The following is a 22,429-nucleotide window of genomic DNA, read 5'->3' on the forward strand; positions in this document are numbered from 1 at the left end:
AGGGAGAGCCTCGCTCAGGAAATAAATGACTGTATCCCCTCAGGCCTCTCCATCCCTTGTAGAGTTTCAAATCCTGGCAACATGACTAATCTTTACAAACTGTGTGAAGTGCAGTAACTGGGGAGCACTGGGAGCAAGTCACAGTGCGCCTGTGTGGGTCACTGTTCTCCTTCGTACGCCATAAAAATTCTTTCTTCTCCATGCTAATAGAAAAACAGGTTTGAAAGCCCAACATCCCACAGCTGCAATAGCAGGATGGCTCACAGCCCTTGAAGGGACCCTGGTTATCACACAGAGGTCCTGCAATCTTCAAACCTGATGTCACTAATAATATTTTGCTTAATTTGCATGTTCTCTTCACTTGCAGACACAGAGTGTGATGGAATGATGTGTCTTGTTCATCTTTCCAGAGTCAGGACCAGCCTAGACTCATCCAGTTCAGAATGAGGAATTTACTTCCTACTTGTTTTCTTATTGACTCTGAGATCACCAAGATGAGTTTTGTTTGTATCTCACAGGGCTCCTGGCTTGGGAATACCCTGAAAGATATAATTGCAATTCTTTCATAGAAAATGCTATCTAAATTATTAATATTAATAATTATTATTATTTCTGATATAATTTTACCTGTTATACTTGGACTTTGAATTTGGTTCCAATCTAAGTTATTTCCCTACCTCCTGGCAGAATAGAGCTCTTCCAGAGCAGAGCAAAGTAGCCATGTTAAATTGGCTGTGAGCCAGCTCCAGAGGCAGAGGTGAAACAAAATCCAGCTGTATGCAACCATTGTGGATCAGGAATATTTAAGAGGCAGAGGCATCGTATTTCCAGCCTTCACTAGGAGCTTTTAAAATGAATTAGCTCAGAGCCCACTGAGGAAAAACCAAGTCAGCTCTCTGTTTGAGTGGAGCGTTCAGCAGGGAGCAGCCACGGGGACCAGCAGCCCTGCCCATGAGTGAAGCACCGCAGCACGACACACAGCGGACTCGGGACAGTGCCCACAGGGCTGGAGCACTGCAAGACCCCCAGGGTAGCTAAAACGGGCTCAAAAGGGAAAAAAAAAGAGCCACCTGAGTGTGATTAAATATTTTGCTATGGAGAAGAGAGGATTTGCTGTAAATCATGCTGTGAGAACATGTCTCACCTGTGATTTATCCAGGCTTCATGTGCAGTGGCACTCTGGCTGCTGGCACCCAACTTCACCTGTTACCAGTTCATGAAGCACAGACTGAGTCTTAAAGGTTTTTGCTTTACTAGACACAATGTTATTAATGATTTATCAATACCACCATGGCAGAAAGCTTTTCCTTGTGACCACAGTGTAAAGTGCAAGGGCAGCTCAGGATTCACCCAAAATGTTATTTTATGCCAAAGCAATGGTGCTGAATTAACTGGAGCAGTGTTGCTGCATACCTGTCTCATCTTCTGCCTCTTGATTCCTTTCTGTTTGGCTCTAATAACATCCCTGTGAAGTGGGTGAGATGAAGATAGAAAATTACCCCCTTCCCTAATTCCTATAATTTTGTAGTTCCATCAGGCTGTTGTTTCACTCATATCCAAGCCTTGGTGATGCCCCTGATGCTCTGCTCTGGTCCCTTCACCCGGTGCCTGGCACAAGGCTGCTCTTGCAGTGGCAGAGGATTGGGGCACAGGGCTGGAACAGGCCAAGGTGCCCTGGTCCTTCTTACCCACCTGGGCTCCTGTTCAGCCACAGCCCAGCATAGGCACCAGCACAAGCGCAGCCTCCCACCAACAGCTGCTCCTCTCCCCAGAGGGCCACAAACCAGCGGGCAAGGAGGGGAGTCCAATTCCCACTCATCAGGGAGTCAGCCCACAGAAGGGCACAGGATGATCTCTCCTCCTGATGAAGTTATCTCAGAGATCCTCCTCCATCACCACCCAGGCCCTGTTCAACAGAATCCAATGCCAAGCTCTGGGTCTCCTCTTGTCCACAGAGTATTGCAGCAGCAGATGCAATCCTGGCTGTGGGTCAGGGACTCTACCTAAGGTTTCAAATTGTGTCAGGGGAGATTTAGATTTGATGTTAGGAAGTATTTCTTCATGGAAAGGGCTGTCCAGCCCTGGCAGAGGCTGTCCAGGGCAGTGGTGAAGTCACAATTCCTGGACGTGTTTTAAAAACATGGAAATAGCACTTTAGGACATGGTTTAATGATGAACGTGGTGGTGCCGCCAAGTTTGCCTTAATTATATTACGAGCTCTTTTCCAATCTTAACAATTCTATGATCCCATGATTCTCCTGCTACAGCAACAAGTTCCTTTGGCGGGATGCTCAACACTGCTCATAGAGGCACCCGGGCGAGCACTTCCCCCTTACCCAAAGGAACAAACCAGTAACAAAATGGTCTACATGGTTTTCCTTACATGAAGTCCCTTTTTGGGTGATCCAAGTAGCACTTCAAAGGAACTGTGTGTCGAAGTCCCTTTACAGCAAGCACCAGTGTGCCTTCAAGTCTCCATGGGCAGTGACCCTTGGAACTCCCAAAAGGACACAAAATCAAGGATTAACCCAAAGACACCCAGTCTTTGAACTGATGAGTCCTGTTTAACTCCGGATCCCTAAACAAGCTAAGCCAAAAAACCTGCAATTCTGAAATCAGGTGAAAATGTTAAAAATCCTGGTGCAAATACCCAGAAAAATTTAACCATGAGAGGCTAGAGCCCAGGAAGGGTCAGTCAGCAGCCACAGGAGGGCAACAACCAAGAGGCACTTCTGCAAGGAAGAGCAGTGCATTAACTACAAGAAAAACAGCAGCATTCTTCTCTTGGATTTTGTTTCAATTTAATTGACAGCTTCACCCCATTAAAAAAAGAAATACAATATTTTCTGAAGGATTAAAGAAGATGTACATTCATAGAAATTAATACAGGACACAGGCCCTGTGAAGTGCAGCAAACTGATTCTTGCCAGCACAACCAAGGCATGGCATAAGATCGAGTAACATCTGTGCACACAGAATGGCAGGGAAAAGCATCCACAATGGCACATTTTGACCAAATATGTTTCCAATTTATTACAATATGAAAAAGATAATGACAAATTAAAGAAATAAAAGGAATAACTTTGTCTTGGCAAAGGCACTTTTAACTGCAAACTCCATCCAGCAGCTGTAAAGCAACCCAGCGCATCCCAGAATGAATCACCACTTCGTTCCCACTCCAGCTCATCAGGCACATCATCCTTCACCAAGTCCTTTAAATAGCAGTCTGGCTTTAAACAGAATTGTGCAAATTTTTTGTAGCATCTATCACTTTGCTTCCCAGCTCTCTGCACACAGACAGTCCCATACTTCGCCTCAACCATTTCCATGGCTCAGGCCAGTACCTGCTTAGCTCCTGTACAATTCCTGCCTACAGCATGGCAGCCACAGTGTGCACAAGGATGGCCTCCACCCTCGGCGTGGAGCCACCTACAACCCAGGTGGGACAACTTCTCTGGACAAATGTTTATAAATGAATACCAGCACAGTTTCAGCACCGAAGGCCAAGCTGTTCTTGATTTGCCAGGGAAGCCAGAATTCTGCAGCTAAACAGCTTCATCCAAGATCTTGCTTGATTTATTCCCAAGTCTGTAACAGTGTTTGCCCAGAAGGACCTGACTCCCATGCAGGTGCACATGTGCTTCCTCCAGGAGCTGAAAATGGAATTATCACTGTCCATATGTGCTCTATAGATGTACTTGCAGAGAAGCAAGCTCCTGAAAGAAAGTCTAAGAATGTCTCCCAGCCTGTGCACATGCCAACTGTATAGGCAGCCTGACATTCACTGTTCAAATTAATAACTGGCACTAATGAAGGAACAGGTTGTTTTCTATTCTTTGCTGTCACATCCATTAACACTAGGATGAATCCAGACTCACTTTTTCTTCCTCCTTCCAGCTCTAACCCTTGGCATAGCTCATTCTGGATCATTTTTTCCCTGATATCTTCATCTCGAGCAACCTCGGGAAGGGAGGAAAATACAGCCCTAGCCATAGTAAATTTTCTTGTACCATACTGGGAAAGAATTCTTCCCCCAGCCTTGGCACAGGTTGCCCAGAGAAGCTGTTGCTGCCCCATTCCTGAAAGTGTCCTTTCAAAGCTTTCTAGATGTTTAATATCTTTCTTATATTGTGATGCCCAAACTGCCCCCAGCACTCGAGGTGAGGCTGCCCCAGTGCAGAGCACCGAGGGACAATCTCCTCCCTGGTCCAAGTGGCCATGCTGGGCATGGTGCCCCCCAGAAAAGGGATGTCCCCCATGGCTGCCAGGACACTGCTGACCCATTTCCAACTTTCCACCCACCAGGATACCCAGGTCCCTTTGCATGGTGCTGCTCTCCAGCATCTCATTCCCCAGCTTGTCCATACATCCAGGGTTGCACCATCCCAGGTGCAGAATCTGGCAATTTCCCTTGTTGAACTTCACTGGGTTGGTTATTGCCCAGCCCTCCAATTTGTCCAGGTCTCTCTGCAGAGTCTCCCTCTACTTAACTGGGAAAGAGAAAGCTAAATTAATCTGGAACACTTTCTTGGTAGTCTGAAGTGCTTCAGGTCAGACATTCATTCCACTTCCTGGAACACCCCACGAGCTGGGAAGCAGCATGCACCAGCTCCAGGGCATTCAAACCAGGGCCAGCAGCTGAGTGTGACCGGGAACAAGGCACCAACAGGCAACCAGAAGGCACAATGAACACAAGGCACACATCAAGGGAACTGGCCCCCATAAACTTTTCACAGGTGCCAGTGCCCATCTGAGCTCAGACAGTGACTATAAAGGATCTAGACAAAACAGTTCTGAGATAGAGATCCATTTCTTAGTAAGGGCTTTGAGTGTATGTGTTGAAGTTCTTTTCTTAAATTAATTCTCAGAAAAAAACAAGCCAAAGTTCTTCGAACAGTTGTGATCCTTCTTTCTGGTATAGAAAACACATGCAAACATGGCTTCAGACCCATGCTCACTTAAGAGATCATTTTAAAGCTTGTAATAAAAGTATTTTTTATACAAACAATAAATATTTCAAGCATTTACAAAAATAAACAGTCCATTCCCATAAAGAAGGACATTTACAGCTGAAATTCTGAATACATTTGAAGGTAAGGCAATTATTGATTAAGTTAGTTAATAAAACCTTTGGTATGAGTACAGGACATTTTTATGCACTGTTGACTTCCTTTGGCTGTTGTACAGTACAGACAAGCAAATAGACAGCTTTTCCTTAATTTTTTGACATGTCTTCCAAATACAACATACAAATATTTCTAACATGTCTTCCTATGATAATAGGAGAAAAACCCAAGATTCTCCTGGCTCTTCCTGTGACTTGCGTTTCTAAAACGGAATGATGAGAGGAAAGAGAGAAAGTGAACACAGTTAGATTTCATTTTAGCTAGGAAGCAACATCTACAAAAAATAAAAAACAATTGAAAATAACTCTAGAGGAAAGCACGTTTCCTTCAATTCGTAGAAATCAACTGCCAATAAAGGCAAACAAAGACTCTGTTAAGATTCATTGCTGCAAGTTGAGACAGGAAGAGGAGATTGGTCAGTTAGGGAAAGGGGGCCAGCTTCACCCTTGAGCACAGCAATGGACGGTGTGGAGCAGGTGACTGGCAGGTGGCACTCAGAGCTAACATCCAGAGCCAGCAGCACAGGGAGGCTGTAGCTGCTGGAACTCAGCAAATCCAGCCAGCATCCCCCAGCTCTGGCCAGGCTTCCACCAGCTCCCAAGGGGTGTGAGAGCCAGAAGGTTTTGGGTCTGTCTCATGACTGCTGGGAATCATGACCCATTGCTATAGCAACAGGAGTTCACATGACTACTGTATTTAAAAAGTGCCCCTATTTGTGGCATCTTCTGTAGGCAAAATATCCATTATTTATACCTCAGCATGTTCGCCGTGCAATTTGTATCCAGAGCTCATCAATGAATGATGACACCTTGACCCACCCTGTTACAGAGCCCTGTCAGACGAGGAGCCCAGCTCATTCTATCCCTGCTGAGGGAAGGCAGGCAGGAGAAGCCCCTGAGAAGCTCACCTGAGTTGCAGCAGTACCAGAAAAAGGCCAGTCCTGCAGCCATGCTGAAACATGCCAGGAAAAACACTGGGCCTACAGAAAATGGCAAGAAAACACATTGAGACAGAGCAGGGCAGCAGAAGTTTAGCTCCGTTCACAAATCACCAATTGCTATCAATATACATAATTAAGCATATTCAAATGAAGATAACATAGTCACAATTCTGGATGTTCTATAGCTAATGTACTGTGAAGCACATTTATTAGACTGCAATTAATTTTTACTACAGTTCCTTTGTCACCATTCCCTGTTCCCCTCTGCTCATCTAGCTACAGACTGTGGTATTAAGGAAAATTTCCAAACCAAATCCCCTGGAAAACTACCTGCCTGGAATTACACACAGTTTAATGGTGATGGTCAGTACTGATGTTCAATACAACCTTTCTAATTTATACTTATCCACTGACAAAACAGCATAAAGATTTATATCTGCTTCTTTATTACCTAATACTCCATTTGTAGTTACTGTCTCACTAGAAACAGAGATACAATTAAACTACACCTCTACTTGTAGATACAATTAAGCTACACCTATCAATATAAGGACAAGTGTACTGCCTCAACAAATTCCTGGAGCTGACCGTGTGGACAAGGACATTGGAGAAACAGCAAAGGAGCAAGGATTTGGTTGCTCTTTGGCATGTAACCTCCCAGGGAAGGTGGCTAGTGGCCAAAGAATCTCTAGTCTGAGGCCAAGTCAGAAAAAAAAAGTAATAAGTAAAAAAAAAAAACAACAAACCTTCAGTTTCTTATTTGCAAGCACTTTCTTTGTTCATCCTGTACTGTTATGCTGCAGACAGCAACAGCAATGTGTGAAGTCTGAACAGCAATTTGGTTCAATATTCAGAGAAACATCACCACCACAGACAAAAGTATACATTGAGTTAAACAGTGTTTCTGCTACTTATTTCAGTTTTCTCTCAGGAAACTGAAAAAAAGGCATAATTCATAGGTGTTTTGAATCTCTCATTATTGTATCTTAATCTCTAAATAAAATACTGAAGTTAAATGATACAATAGTTCATTATAAATTGTGAGAACTCTTCCTCTTCATTTGAGATCTTCCTTTTCAAAATATCCCACCATGAAAAAAATATTTGTCTCTGTAATCTGGCATTGAACAGAGAGGAAGGTGCAACTAATTAATATATTTTCCAAAGGAAAATATATTTCAGCTTTTCCTTCCTTTCTGTCAATGCTTTCAAATGACTTGTAGTTAAATTGAGAGCTTAAAAAAATTGAAAAAAACTGAAAGATCAAAAAGTTATTGATGGCCTTATGCAAAATGAACAGACCTTACTGTCCAGGCATTGAAGAAATCACAGGAAATTAAGAGCTTACTTGTAATAGTGTAAGTAATACCATTGTAAATATTGATTAAACTCTACAGTCTCTTCAATTTCCTGGCACTGGTTTCCTCGACAGTAACTCAGTACATTTTCCTTCATTAATTCTACTTAACTTGTGACTGTAAAGATATCATAAGCCAAAGTAGTTGTTATATGCAGTGCGAATTACATTATATAGTAAATTGCATCATAATCTGTAAAGCCATTCCATCCGGTGACATTGTATGATTTATTTACCCCTGTCATTTAGCATATATTGCTCCTTGTCAGTGTCTATCTCTGTGGGATCTGGGGTTTCTAGAAATAAAAGCAACACACGAAAAGTTAGTACTCAGCTCAAGCAAACAAACAAACATGCAAAATGGTGCAAAACACCATATTTCAGAAAAATATCCAATACTGACATAAAGTATTAACCCCTCCAATGGTAAATCATTGCTAGAGTCAGTTCAGTTAAAGCTGAACTGACCAAAAGACATAGGCACAGAGTCATCTACTACAAATCGCTGCAGCCCCACCTCTGATCTGCTTAAGCATTGACCACATAAATAACATTACACTTGTTTCCCAAGTTAGGAAAGCAGGATATAATCCTTCACAATACCAGCAATTTTCATTGTAATACATACAAACTCTTTGTTAATAGATGCACTAATCTGAAAACACCTCTATAATTTAATGTACCACCATTCTTTGTTCTTGAGCAAATCTCCAGGCATTGATGTATTTAGAAGGTAAAGCACATAGAAAAAATTATTGGTGTAGATTATTTACTAAATGCAGGTCTCAGCTGAAGACATGCCCACCTTCTTTAAAACTCTGTAGGTTCTACATGCTAACATTTGGCACAAGTAATTTCAGCCTCTATCTTTCTGCAGATTCTAGTAGAAAAGGAGGCTGGCCTTAGGACAAGATGTTCAGTAATTTCCAGTCTGGGCAGAAAGACCCTTTCAGAGCTGCCTCTGCCACACAGATGTGGAGATCATGCTGTCTGCAGAAGAGCGATGCACAGCTGTCACCAGACATGGCAGAGGAGTGACATTCCGTAACACATCACTGATCTGCAACACTGTTTTAGCCAAACATTTCCACAGTCATGGAATCACAGAATCATAAAGGTTGGAAAACACCTCTACGATCACCTAGTCCAACTGTAAAAGGGTTAGGAGGGTTAAAAAAAGAAAGGAAAAAAAGTAAGAGTTCTGAATCTGGCTGTCAATAGGGAAGAATATAAGACTGATTGGTTTCAACTGCTCTCCTTTCACATGGCACCAAGATGTAGGAAAGGAGAGTGTAGGAAAACTTCCCTGTCCACCCAGGCAGGAACAGGGAAACATCAATCTCCCCTGCTAAGGATATCCCTCTCCGAGGGGGGACAGGGCATGGCACTGGAGTAGGACAGAAGCATCTGATGCCCTTTGCTGTGAAGTTTGAGAGTCACCGGAGCAGCAAGGATTGCTGCAAAGCTTCCGTGAACTCGGTGTACCCCTAGCGGCCTCACCCAGCCTGCCCCTTTGAGGAGCTGATGTCCTCCCTAGGAATTCCAGCTAGGAAATCCTCACATTGCACAGGAGAGCACAGACAAATCTCTGCCACTTCTAGCGCTGCGTGGGGCTGATCCAAGCCTTTATCCATTAAGTCTATGTCAGCATGGAGAGAAATAAAAACATTTTCTGAGTCCCTTGGAAACTCTCATTTGCTTCAACAGCTCCAAGGCTGCCCATATCGTGTGCCTTACCCCCCCTCTAGTGGGAATGTTCAGACATTACCAGACACTTCACTGGCAATTTACACTTTGGGCAAAGAAATTTTGTTCTAACACGAATTTTAAAGCTGTCTTACAAATGAAAAATAAATATTTTAAAGCATTTCCTCTGCTGAAAAAATCTGTCGTATGTATAGCTGCATGTAATCTATTACAGAACTATGGAGTTCATTTATGAACCATCCACGGTTCATCCATGTCTTCATTGATAATTTGTCCAATTATTTGTAATGCTGCTTGTTTCAGCTCAGCCTTTTAGAATTTAGAAGAATTTAGAAGAAAAGCCCCATGTTAGTGATTCGCCATGTTCTTCATGTTTACAAATCCTAGTGGCAGCTCTGTAAATGCTTTGTGCTAAATTTAACAACTACAGCTAAGAGCATTATAGAATGATAGCATGGTTTCAATTGGAAGGAACACTGAAAACCATCAAGTTCCAACCTCCTGCCATGGGCAGGGACACCCTCCAATGACCTGAGTGCTCAGGACCCCGCAGGCCATGAACACCTCTTGAGCACTTCCAAGAAGTAACATTTGACTAACAAATTGTGCATGTTGGAGGTCTCAGGGATAATGCCTTTAACATTGAAAATGTCCAAGTTCACTTCAATGAGACGTTACTCCTCATATTGATAAAGGAGCTTTTCCTGAAGCATAAAGGTGTGTTTGCAGTTTTAGCTTGAAAAGCTGCACACATTTCTTGACCATTCAATCCAGAATGCAGACATTTGTTTTCATTACAGAACTCTGAAGCAGTAAGCATATTAACGCAATCATCTCAATGTTTACTTCTTAGATCAACAGAAAGAAACTGCTGAACCTCAGCACACAGTAATGTTTTAACTCAGTTCTTTCAATTATCTTTATCCTTCTGGGGATGATAACATGAAATAGTGTACCAAGATAACAGAGAATTTAATGACTTTTGATGGTCACTGAAGTCAGCAGTTTGCAGCAGCAGCAAAACTGTTTTCGGGTGCCACAAAGAGATGTATGTTTAACATGAAGCACTTCTAGCACAGGTATTTGCTATGCATAGTCTTAACATGAGAAACCCTAACTCTGCCTAGTCATGACTACCTGAGGAAAGCTCAGAGTCACCACATAAATCATGTGCAAGGATGGGCACATTTCTGCTCTAGCTCGGCAGCCTCCCTGTGCAGGCAAGAAAATGGTCCTCCACCAGTTTGTGCTGGGTAGATACAAATTGCTTCTTTCAGAATGAAAGACAAAATGAAGGAAATTACAATTTTACATTACAAAATCCCCTTACATCTTTTGGAAAACTCAAGCCAGAAGGAATTAAGGTACATCCCAAAAATATTTAAGTAACTTGTTTATTTGAATTATTTATAGCCTGTTTAGGTTTTTAAATTACCTACACTGCATCTGAAATTAGGTTTTGTAATACACTGGTGAGGAAATCCACAACTCAATCAACTTAGAAGTACACTTACTCAAGATTTTCCTGCTTGGCAGATCATTAAACAGCAGTTCAGCATTGATCTGCAGAGCCCTGTAAAACTCCTGACAGTGTCTGTCTCCTTTCTTTTGGAGGTGTTTTAACAGATCTGAGAGCCTGGTATGAAGTGATGCCTTTGGGTTCCTGAACTGTAAGAGAAAAGTGAGCATCAGAAAAGAGGTTAAAACAGAAGAGAGATTAAAAGATCAATTTTACATCACTATGCCAGTTATTTAGCTAATTTATGGAGCTTCTTTGATATTTACTAAAAGAATGGGCCAAAAAGGGAAACATAAAAAGGACATACATGCACTGCACAGCCCTGAGCTTCAAGTGGTCAGCACTGTCTGATGAAGAGCATATTGTCTCTGCCTCTCCTTCTGCTTTTTTCTGTCCCAATCAAGTGAAAGACACTCTGCATTTGATGCCTTCCATGCATCCAAGCTGACACGGTACTTGCTATTCTACAGTTTAATTCTGGCAGCTGTAGATAGAATATTTCAGCAAATCATATAATTTGAAATAAAGTATGATGCTTTCAAGTTTGCCCTTAGCTGCCTAGTAATGATCCCCAAAAAGGCACTTCATACTGCTTATCCTAGTCCCAATTCTGGAGTGCTCATCATCCAAAGATTTTGTATTTCATGTTTTTTTGTTGTTTCCAGCCAATTGACTGCTGTATACTCACTTCAACAGGCACAAAATCCCATTACTCAGACTGGCAAACAGTTGCAGCAGGAAATAATTTTTTTTCTGTACTGCTAAATGCAATGAATATTAGGAGACCTTACAAAGAGAAGGAAAATGCATCCCTAGCTGTGGTAGCACATTTACAATACCTAGCCTTACACATCAAACCTTTTTCAGTTTATTTCAAAAAAATCCAAAGCCATTCTCAGCAAAACATCATATTTCATAGCAGCACAGTGGATAACCTTTGTAGCAAATTGAGTTAAATTGCTGCTTGAGTGGGACAAGAATGCCACAAATATAACACAATACTCCTTATTTTGACAAAATTCTCACAGGGTCTACCAGATTATAAATTTCCTAAACATTCAATAGAGCTGACACAAACTTGCCTAAATCCATTAAAAAGCAGTTCATTTCCGCCTAAGTGTAAAAGTCACAAATCATGTTTCAGATTCCTTATGCGTTTATTTTGAAGCTCTTGAGGGAAATGGCAAGACTGGTTCAATAAACGATCTAGCTCTGCTCTACACCACAAAACACTAATTGTCCCCATGAAGTTTGATTATGGTAGCATTGGACCTATTTTTCCTGATGTTAAAATACTGATATGCCAAAACTCTGACAAAGTGCAGACATGAAGCTAGGCAGAGGGCAAGTACAAACTATTATAAGTAAGATTGTGGAAGCTCTTAGCTGACTTTAATTTTGTCTCCACACAAGATTAGAAGCTTTTTCTCCCTAAAAAGAGCTACCCATTTTTGAAAGCTTCACATCAAGGAGGGTGGCCTTCCTCCATACGTGGTGGCACCACTGCAAGATATTACTAACTCCACCCACTTCCCAAAGCTCCACACTTACTAGTGGGACTAATAACCCCCCACTTCTCTACCAATACTTAAAATTATTAATTGGTATCAAAACTGATTGAGCTAATATAGATGATTTTGTGGGCAGAGATGGGTGCAGCATAGATCATCTGGTGTGCCACTGCACATGACCTCATGGGTGGAGACAGGCACGCCAGGCATGTGGTCACAGGATGGGTGCCCTCCTGCCCATGGACTGGCTGCACGACTGTGTGCTCCTGATCATGCAGGGACCGTGGCATTAAACTGCTGCTGAAAGAGCACTCTCTCCCATGACCACTTGGCACAGAGAATGTGCCAGCCCTGTGACTGCTCCTCTTACATGAGATGCCAGACACAACTGGGCAGCAAGCAGGAGGTGGGGCAGGCTGGCTGCATGTGGCACCAAGAGCTGTGCCAGAAAGAGGGCATCTGGGGCAGTGACCCACAAAATCAACAGAACAATCAGAGACACAGCAAAACTCCGCAAATTACCTTTTCTGCTTCTTCATTGGTAAGAATTTGGGGATAGACTCTGTTAAGCTGAAGAACAATTTTATCAACCACTTGCTCATTCAGTCGGCTAGTACTTGTAAGGAAATACATGTCATGCTGCAGCCGATGACAATACGACTGATCTAGAGATAAAATAACACAGAAGAAATCACAGCAGTTAATTAATACGCAATTTTTAAATTCTGTAATTTTCATTTTCCTACCAGTGATTAAATAGCTAAAATAAAATTATCACCACCACCTAATATTAGCAGGCTGAACTATCTGTTAGGGAAACATAACACTGCCATGTGCTTTCAAAGACCCATTCACTTGAAATTACATAAATCTGAACTTTCAGCTGGTCACTCTTACTGCCTCTCTCCTTCCAAAGGGAGAAGGTTATTAATCATTTAGAAGTCAGACTCTGATGGATATTTAATCAAATACAGCTTTAAAGTTAATAAATCACTGAAGATAAATTCTCTATTTATGAAGTCAGATTATGACATTTAAGGCACCTGCAAGATGCTTCTCCCATCCAATGGGATGCTCTCATTCTGCTCTTGAAAACAACGAGGCTCATACAAAAAACTTATCATACATTACCATAAGGTGCCAGACTGTCTGCTAGAGCACCTGCAGAAAAAACATCAAGGACACCCTTTCTTAAGTTCTTCAAACACGGAGGTTGTCAGACACAGTTCCCAACAGAAGAAGGGACAAGCCAGACCCTGGCAGCAGCCAGAATGTTGGACAAGCCTTTGGACTCCTGCTTTACATGCTTGTGCTGAGATGTGCGGCCCCTGAAAGCTGTCACTAGCCACTGGCACAACACAAACCAGAACTTGCTGGTTATACTGGTTGCCAAAAACACCTTTGTAATTTTGTTTCTGCTTAACCATTCTTAGCATAAAAACCCTCATGTTGCTTTCTGTACAAGAAACAACAAACGGGATTTTGTTTGTCACAATCCCCTGCATACATTTTTTCATTATCTACTTTCACTGCCTTACTGGATAAAGCCACAGGGCCCTAAGGAGCTGCACTGCCACTTCATATTACAGTAAATTAATAAATACAACTGCATTTCAAATTTGTAGGTTGAGATCAGCCCTTCCTTGCCACTGCAACATGCAAGCACTCTCATCCACACCCAGGACCTGGGAACTGCCAACCACTTTTAGTCAGGCAGGTACTCACTCCAAATAATTAACTCCACTAATATTTACATAAGGACTCTGGACACTGTCTCTGACACCACTACATCTTTATTATGGTTTCATCTTTGGTTTGTTTTCCCCTTAACAGCCTTCTTAAGTTTATCAAGCAAACAAACAGGATCATTAGATAGATAAATTTAAATACAACAGACACGAAACCCAGTGCACCTCTCTGATGTTCTCTGTAAAACACAGAACTTGCAAACATCCATTCCAGAAACCTCAGCGGTGTCTGCTGTGCAGTGCAAACACAAGCTGCTACTTCCTGTAAAACTTCTGGGTGATTTTCATAAACATTACACAGGAAAGCTGGCAACCAAAATGTGGACGATCAAACATTTGTATGTGTCCCTGACAACTCCTTTCAGAAGCATCTCGGAAAGAGGAAAAAGTCTCTCTCAACAAAATGTTGGCTTAACACTAATTTAGTTTTGCCTTTTCTGTTTCAAGACCCCAATAAAGGGATGCCAAAGGATTTAAGAAGGAGACTGGCTGCAGAGAAATGGTCTTGACATGATCAGATGACACTGGTTACCAAATGCACCCACGAAGAGCAACTGGTCTGCTCCTTTGGGCTGAAAAGATGACAGAGAGGTGAAAAACAAGATGCCATCCTTCTCTGCTACTCTCACCTACTGCCATGTGCTACTGGCAAGTTACTAGAAGTCAAGGGTCTCTGACAGAAAGTCATGAGAATCACAGAATCATTTAGGTTGCAAAAGAACCTTAAGGCTATTGAGTCCAACCATCAATCCAGTATCATCATGTTCAGCACTAAACCATGCCGTGGATTGCCACATCCATATGTTTTTGGAACATTTCCAGGGATGGTGATTCCACCACTGCCCTGGGTAGCCTGTACCAGGCATGGGCAACCCTTTCAATGAAGAAATTTTCCTTAATATCCAACCTAAACCTCCCCTGGTGCAACCTGAGGCGGATACCTCTCATCTCGTCACTTGGTGCTTGGGAGGAGATTGACACCCACCTGGCTACACCCACCCGTCAGGGAACTGTAGACTTCAACAACTGCAGTGAGCAAAATATTAAAAAGCGTTTGATACTAGAGTGCGACATTAGGTTACATACAGTCCCAGTCCTCCAAGCTCCATAGGACAGCTAAAACAACCGGGCCCCCGAGTCACCAGGATAACTAACCTGTGTGCTCCCCAGGTGTAGAGGCACAATCCCAGCGAGCTGGATAGAGGTTGGGAGTAAACAGCAGATTTCGCTGCCACACAACACGCAGCCAGTGTGCCAGGGTGTGAAACGTGGCACTTCCCGGCCATACCGGAGACACCAGGCCGGGGCTCCGCACGGCCCCGCTGCCCCGCGCCCAGCCCAGCCCCGCCCCGCCCGCCGTGCCAGCGGCCCGCCCGTGCGGGGCCCGGCAGCGCTGCCCGGGCCGGGCCGGGCCATGCCCCGACCCACGGCGGGGCCGCGGCCGCGCACCGACCCGCCGGGGACAGCGACCCCGGCGCGGCGGCCCCGAGGGCTGCGGCCGGGGCTGGGAGCGCGGCGCTGCTCACCGAGCCGCCGAGGGGCCCCGGACCCTGCCCGCCCCGCACTCACCGGCCATGGCAGCCCCGGCCCCGCCCGGCCCGCGGGCTGCGGCCTTCGGACGGCGGCCTTCGGCCTTCCTGCCAGGCCGGGGCGGGGCGGCCGGCGCTGGGCACCGCCTCCCGGCCCCGGAGGCGGCGAAGGAAGCGCAGAGCGGGGCGAAGGCGGCGCAGACCCGGGGGCGGCCGGGGCGGGCCCCCTGAGCCCCCCGTAGCCAACATCGGGGTTACCATCGCCTTTACCTTCGAGGTGAGAACACTTCTTCAAATGTCTGTGCTCACCAGCCCGTCCTGTGTAGAAGCATGAATTTACACTTGCACAGCCACGAGTTTTTAAACAATTAATGCATGATTAGTAAAGCCGCGATTTCCCTTTCCAGAAGAAATTACACTGTCCAAAATACCATATCTACGTCTTCACAACATCCGTGTAGAATTTATATTTTCCTTGTGCTTCAGCACAACACGCATTTAAGTGCACCTGGACACGTAAGGTATATTGGGCAGGTAGTGACTCAAGCCCAAGGAGCAGGGGCAACTTCTCCCACAGAAAAGGTTTCAGTGAAGCATGTAATTAATTGGGATAGTTAACTTTGTGAGTGAAAAAGTACAAGCAAATCTGTGGATGTAAAACCTGCTATTTGCCCCGAATTTCACCAACAATTTATTACCTAGCAAGGAATGGAAGAGAATATGCCTTGCTAGGGATAAATGCTGCAGAGGATCGAAACATTGTCAAATGCTGTGACATTCATGGTGCGTATCCTTGAGACGATTGGTAGAGTATGTACATCTTGAGTTTATTCTATTTACCCTCCAGAATCCAGATCTTCCTAACAGCATGAAAATACATGGAGACCTTGATCACGCCTGCATTGGTGAAATTTTGGCAATGTATTTTAGTAAAGAAACAGGAACCTTCTGAAAAGGAACTTGGAATTGTGTCATTTCTTTTGTGATATATTTTTAAGGCTATTTTTGGATGGGGCTGAGCTACTTGGCACAGTGGAAAGTGCCCCTGCCCATAGCAGGGGTTTGGAATGAGATGATCTTTAAGGTCCCTTCCAAGCCAAACCGTTCTTGTATTCCATGATTCACTTCCATATGTATATTAATACTTTACAGCAAGAGGGGTTGCCTAATGTCATGCTGAGGATTTGTTTTTATGACCCCTTTATACCTCTGTGAATTCATTGCATTTTGTACTGTGCTAAAAAGTTTCCCTGGAAACTTTTAGACATTTTAGAAGTTTTAAATTTAAAAGCTTTTAGAACTTTTTAAACTACTGGAATCTAAACCACTAAACAGAAAGTCTGTTCATCTTAGTGTGATATGGACTGAAATCTCTAATATAAATCTAAATCCACACAGTGATTCAAAGCACAGTGAGTGAAGTGGGAGCAAAAGTCAATCCCTCAGGAATGCTGCAATGTACAGTGCCACACTGCTTGGAGATATTTCCGTCCTGCAGACTCAGATAAATACACAAGAAGAAGAGGTTAAACATATCTCCTCCCCATGCCGGTGGCACGCAAGACCTCTGCAGCAGGATCGCTGTCAGGTTCTCTTTGCGCAGACAGATCCCTGCGGAGCCACACGTCCGCAGGGGCCGCCGCAGTGCCCGCGCTCCCTGGGAGGGAAGGAGCGGGCTGGGGCTGGCCCATGGTGACACTCGCATCCCGTGGCAGTCCCACGGCCGGATGGGGAAGCGCGTCCCGGCCGCGGGGACGGGGAGCGACGCGAACAGCGAGGCGAGAAACGCGCCCGCAAAGCGCTCCGGAGCCAGAGGCACCCCGCGAACCCCCGCGTCCTGACAGCGCCCAGCGCCCTTCCAAAACTCTGATCCAGTTCAGAGTCCTGCTCCGAATGTAGTGGCTGTTAAAAATAGGTTAGAAGCTATTGTAAAATAGTTGATAGTTGTTAAGCATGTACTGTTAGTTTGGTTATGGTAAAAGGGGTTAAAAGGGAAGTTAGAAGAAATACGGTGCTCAACGTACCATAATACACCTGAATAAAGCGCACCACCCCCCAAGCGAAATGAGCCAGCCTGGACAGAACTGTCATGGGCCAATCAACCGCATTAAACCTTCATGCAAATGAAGGATCCAAAAAGAAACCAATCCAAAAGGACAAAAAACAAAATAAAAAGGGGGCTTCTGACCCACTGAACCCGCGCCGCTCCACCTCGAACATCGGGGACATCGCTGCTCAGAACACCCGGCGCCGGTGCTGCAGTATCCTCGACGGGAACGCCCCTGCTCAGCCCGCGGGCCCCCTTGCTTTAGGCCTTTCTTTTTTATTAGAATAAATGCTGCAATCACGTCTAGTACCGGGAGCGTGGTCCCGTTTTTAACACTGGCCATGCGAAGTGACCTGCACAATGTTTTATTTACCAGCAGATTGATTTCCTGCTTAGCTAATCTCAAAAGCCAGTACTGTTCTCCCCCCCCCAGCCCCCCACCCCCCCCCCCCCCCGCTAAAGCGACTGATTTGTTTGAGTGAATTATTTGACTTCTAAATAACACCCTTGTCCTGGCAACAGTATCATGTAGTGTTTTATCTTTTAACTGTTGGATCACAATATGCTTTGCTGTTTTCCCACCACCAGATGACTGAATCTCTTTAGCAACAAATTAAATCTAGACAGCGCAGTCTAACAGTCGTTCTTTGTGCTTAAGAAAATACAATATGGTATTTCTTAAAAAGGTCAGACAGTGCATTGGGCTCACTTCAGTAAGTTTCAGTCAATAATTTACAAAAACAAGCTCTAAGAAGGGGAAAAAAATGTGAAGGCAGTGACGGGTTGTCCACTCCCATCAGAGCCATTGCCCCTCTGTCTCTGAACTCCTGTTCCCACAGATTTGCATCTTTCAGACCCTTGTTTTGCCCAAATTCCTCGTTACAAATGTGCACTTACAGCTTCTGTAGAGCATCGTCCATCGGTTTCAGGGTGGGTGTGTGCCGTGTCCGGCACACGTCCCACGCGGGGCGGCCTCAGTGCAGTTCTCCTTGACGGGATAAACGGAGGTCACGGGCGACTCGGAGAAGCGAAAGTAAACAGGGAGGGAGCGAGTCCAGCTGCGACAGCCGGCAGAGCTCTGCCGGGAGAGATGGGCTGCTGCTCCTCTGCGCCTTGGGAGTCAGCAGCAGCTTACTGGTGATCTTAGGGGACGTGTACTTAGCTCTGAAAACCAAGATGTTTGTTTGCTCAGAATTATGAAGGCTTTTTGTGTGTAGGCTAATAATTTCTAGAGTAGCTTTGCATATAAAATGCGTTATTTTCCAATCTTATATAGTCAGATTATGATTATTGTTATGATTACTTTGTTGGTTAGAAGGAGATGAAGGAAAAAAGTTCTCTGATTCCAAACACAAAAGCAGAAGATGTGCTGCAAATTCCCAGCTCTTTATTCCTAACCTGTGAAGCCAAACCGTGAAATGGAAACAGAGCTGACTTGGATGAAACTTCTCCCAGAGGGTGCTGGCACTGCCCAGGCTCCTCAGGGAATGGGCACGGCCCTGAGGCTGACAGAGCTCCCGGAAAGTTTGGACAGTGCTGCCAGGGATGCCCAGTGTGGGATTGTTGGGGTGTCTGTGCGGGACCAGTGTTTGGACTCCATGATCCCTCAGGGTCCATTTCAGCTTAGTATCCTAAGCTGAATATGATAGCCTGGAGCATCCACAGGTCTGGAAGCCCCTGGTCAGTTATAACTTCCTGTGTATTCACCTTGTACCTGATGAATTACACACCCCTGGTTTGGCTCTATGAAATTTTACCAGCATAGGTAAAACAAGAAGATGATGCAGATAATGGAAAAATTGTGTATCCTGGCACAAGGGAATAATGGGCATGTAGAATAGGGCTATGTATACTGATCTGATCACAAATAGTCCTGGTAAATATTGCACAGATTCTGGAGAATGAACAATCAGCTTCACAATATGTTCAATATTGCACTTGGCTCCTTATCTAAAGCACAAATCAAATTGTACATATGAAAAAAATACTCAGCTAATTATTTTTAAAAACACAACTGAATTCATTGAAGATAGGAATAAATAAAAATCAAATAAATAAAGCTGTTAGAGAATCCTCCCCTTAAAATAGTTGTGTAAATAAACAGCTGACAGATTTGGCAAACTGACATTCTGCAGAGCTGTGGGAAGGTAACAAAGCCACTTCAGGTACACATCCTCACATGGAAGTCACCCCTGTGCCAGCTCTGGGCCTCATCTGATCCCCACAGCCAGGAGTGATAGAGAGGATGGTGTGCAGCCTGTGTGAAGTAAAGCCCAGTTCTGGGCACGGGTTAGTAAAAGGTTAGAGTTCTTGGATCATCCTTGATGGAGAGTTGCTGGGGTGCGATGGTCCACTCAGATGGGCGGATGGCTTTATCTTTTGTGAAAGGGATTTTGGGGATTTTAGTTGTTGTAGTCATTGTCTTGTTTATGTTTTCCTGTTTAGTTAAATGTTTACAGAAATTTCTAGGAGAGGCCTTTTTAACAAATAAAGGAAGGGGAGTTGTGGAGGCCGGTGGGCCTGCTAGGGGATTTCCTGGGGCTATGCCCTGGAAGAATGTCTGCTGGACTTCAGCCTCTCTCCCATACACTCCAGTGACATGCTGTCAACCAACCCCAGTGCCACTCCCCCTGTTGGCCTTTCAACCGGCTGTTAACCACATATAGTCACGGTTCTAGCAGTTTCTTTGTTCTTTGTACCCTCGTTGGTCTGCACCCCTGTCTGTTTACCCTTGTGTTTCCCTTTTGGCCACTGTAATCCTTTTCCTGCTCACATTTGTACCAGTATATAATCCTGGACCCTCTACCTCGCCCTGTCTTTGTCCCTAGACCCTTTCAGAGTGTAGGTAAAATAAACTACCACTGGAAACCCATACAAAGACCCTTCCTGCCTCCGCTGTCTTAGGATTACCAGCTGTTGCATGTGAGTGTTGTATTTGATGTGTGCTTCGTGGAGTGCTCTCCTTGCAGGGATGCTTCAGGAAGGTTTCAGCAACCTACCATCTGCCCAGGCTCCACCAGGTGAGAGGCCACTGCAGACTTCAGCTCATAGATACAGTGTAAGTCCTGTGGGAAACACTTCTGTGAGCAGTGCGCAAGTCATCAGTTTCATAAAACACACAAGGAAATGCAAGTGTTCTGTAGCAGAAATAGGAGCTTGAATCCAGCTGGAACCACCGGCCAGCACACATTTAAGGGTTACAAGGTTTTAAATGTCTATTTTAGAGCTTCAGCTGCTTTCATCTCCTTCCTGCACAGCACTTACTTCCCTTCTGACAATAAATTACGTTTGCACAAGCCATAAAGCTAGCTCCAGGGGGTGCAGCCATCAGAACTAAGCACAGTCCCAGAGGGAGCCAAGCCACAAATCTTTCACAAACAGTTTGGGTGTTGCTTCCTTATCTTGGTGTAACTTTGCTGCCTCTTGCATTAGCAGCCCAAATAAATGACAGTAATTTAGCTCTGGCACAGGGACAGTGAATTTACCTGCCTTCTGGGGTGCTTCCCATGGCTGCCAGCATCCCTGGCACCTCAAGGGTGCACTTTTTGTCCCATCCAATATTACTCATCTTAGCCTCATGCAGAACAGGAGCCAGGCTGTCTGCTCACACAAAGTGTTGACCCAAACATCCCAACAGGGAATTTATTTCACTTGCAGTCACATTATTGCATTTTAAAGCCACATAATAAAATTAAACCACCAGGGAAATAAATAATGGAATTCTGTGAACATAATCATAGAGATGGGAAGAGGAAGGAAATTCAAAGGAGCTGCAGAGAGGCAGGATCAAGGATATCTTGGCCACCCTTCACATATGTACCTTAAGCACAATATTGCCAGTAGGGCAGAACATCTCCCTCCCATGCCTATAACTCTTTTTAATCCTAGGCTGAGATGTATCTTATTTGTGAAGAACTTGTTTAACCATCTGTTCTACACTTCCGGGGATCAGAGAAACCCTTCCATTCTGGTGCTTCTGAGGTTCTCTTCTCACCCCCTATTAAAGTTAGATTTGCCCTTTTCCATTTTCTAAGAGCCAGCCCCTCACCACCCTCACAGACAAGAATTTCTTTCCTGTATCTCATCTAACCTTCTGTCAGTAGGGAGCCATTCCCAGTTGTCCCCAATCCCTCTCCAGCTCTCCTGGAACCCCTTTAGGCCCTGGAAGAGGCTCTGAGGTGTCCCTGGAGCCTTCTCCTCTCCAGGCGAGCACCCCCAGCTCTCCCAGCCTGGCTCCAGAGCAGAGGGGCTCCAACCCTTGGAGCATCTCTGTGGCCTCCTCTGGACTGGCTCCAGCAGCTCTATGTCCTTCCTATGCTGGGGCCCTAGGGCTGGACACAGAGCTTCAGATGAGATCCTACCAGAGCAGAGCAGAAGACAGAACCATCTCCCTTGACCTGCTGGGTACAGAAGCTGTCTGAGTCTGATAGGCAACTGTGGTCTGAATAGTTCACAGCACAACTATATCCTGATAAACACTAGCTAGTATTAATTGGATGAATTGCGAATTTAATTTGGTTTAGTGATGGGAAGTATATCCATTCTTCTTTTTGGAGTGCATAGTGAGAAGTGTGTTGCAGGGTGCACCTTGGTGTAATGTACAGTAGAACTGAGCTTATTAGAAACAAGAAAAAAGCTCTTTTGTTGCAACTTCCATCTTACTGAATTTCAAGCACATATTTTTATCTCTGTAGAGTATGTCCAGGATAGAAGAGGGCATTTGCCAGAAGGCTACAGTAATTTCAATTTCAAAACTGAAACTTCAGAACTGCAGGTTATGAGAGGATGCCTGATTCATACCAAGGGAATATACCATAAAACAATTACTGCAGCCCACTGTAAGGTCATGCTTCTACCCAAAAGAGGGATGTGATGATACCCATCAAACAGCTGATAAAAGTATTAAGTAAGGCTTCAACTGGAACAAAAATAACTATACTGTGAG

At 44.4% G+C, this 22,429-nt stretch overlaps 2 protein-coding genes and 1 long non-coding RNA gene across 23 annotated transcripts in view; 2 read left to right on the forward strand and 1 right to left on the reverse strand.

The window, feature by feature from the left end:
• The window catches only part of NINJ1 (ninjurin 1), a 56,847-nt gene that overhangs the window by 18,225 nt on the left and 16,193 nt on the right, over window positions 1-22,429 (forward strand). For 2 of the 12 annotated variants that reach the window (XR_012057841.1, XM_072934604.1), the window contains one exon: window positions 8,301-9,290. The exons of 3 other annotated variants lie outside the window; for them this stretch is intronic. The gene's annotated coding sequence lies outside the window, so the exon portion shown is untranslated. Of the gene's footprint in view, window positions 1-367; window positions 3,979-5,857; window positions 7,633-8,300; window positions 9,291-22,429 lie in introns of those variants that run through there. 7 more of the 12 variants (XR_012057843.1, XM_072934602.1, XR_012057842.1 and 4 more) reach the window with 4 other exon arrangements.
• Window positions 3,008-18,601, reverse strand: CARD19 (caspase recruitment domain family member 19). Of its 10 annotated transcripts, none has more exons than XM_041718818.2 (6): window positions 18,382-18,601; window positions 12,683-12,825; window positions 10,645-10,798; window positions 7,660-7,719; window positions 6,034-6,105; window positions 3,008-5,328 (listed from the first exon to the last, which is right to left on the reverse strand). In XM_041718818.2, exons 1-6 carry the CDS (start codon window positions 18,395-18,397, stop codon window positions 5,216-5,218), a joined length of 558 nt encoding a protein of 185 aa, XP_041574752.1. In that variant the 5' UTR covers window positions 18,398-18,601; the 3' UTR covers window positions 3,008-5,215. The 10 variants fall into 10 exon arrangements, 9 of the variants coding, with proteins under 9 accessions (XP_041574752.1, XP_030139084.1, XP_030139086.1 ...); XM_030283224.4 differs by lacking the exon at window positions 18,382-18,601 and adding an exon at window positions 17,626-17,842; XM_030283226.4 differs by lacking the exon at window positions 18,382-18,601 and adding an exon at window positions 15,478-15,589.
• LOC115496970 (uncharacterized) lies at window positions 15,624-17,793 on the forward strand. The gene is made up of 2 exons (XR_003962506.4): window positions 15,624-15,714; window positions 16,836-17,793. It is a non-coding gene; the product is annotated as an uncharacterized lncRNA (long non-coding RNA).

The sequence above is a fragment of the Taeniopygia guttata genome, chromosome 12, assembly GCF_048771995.1.
Source record: "Taeniopygia guttata chromosome 12, bTaeGut7.mat, whole genome shotgun sequence".
NCBI lineage: Eukaryota > Metazoa > Chordata > Aves > Passeriformes > Estrildidae > Taeniopygia > Taeniopygia guttata.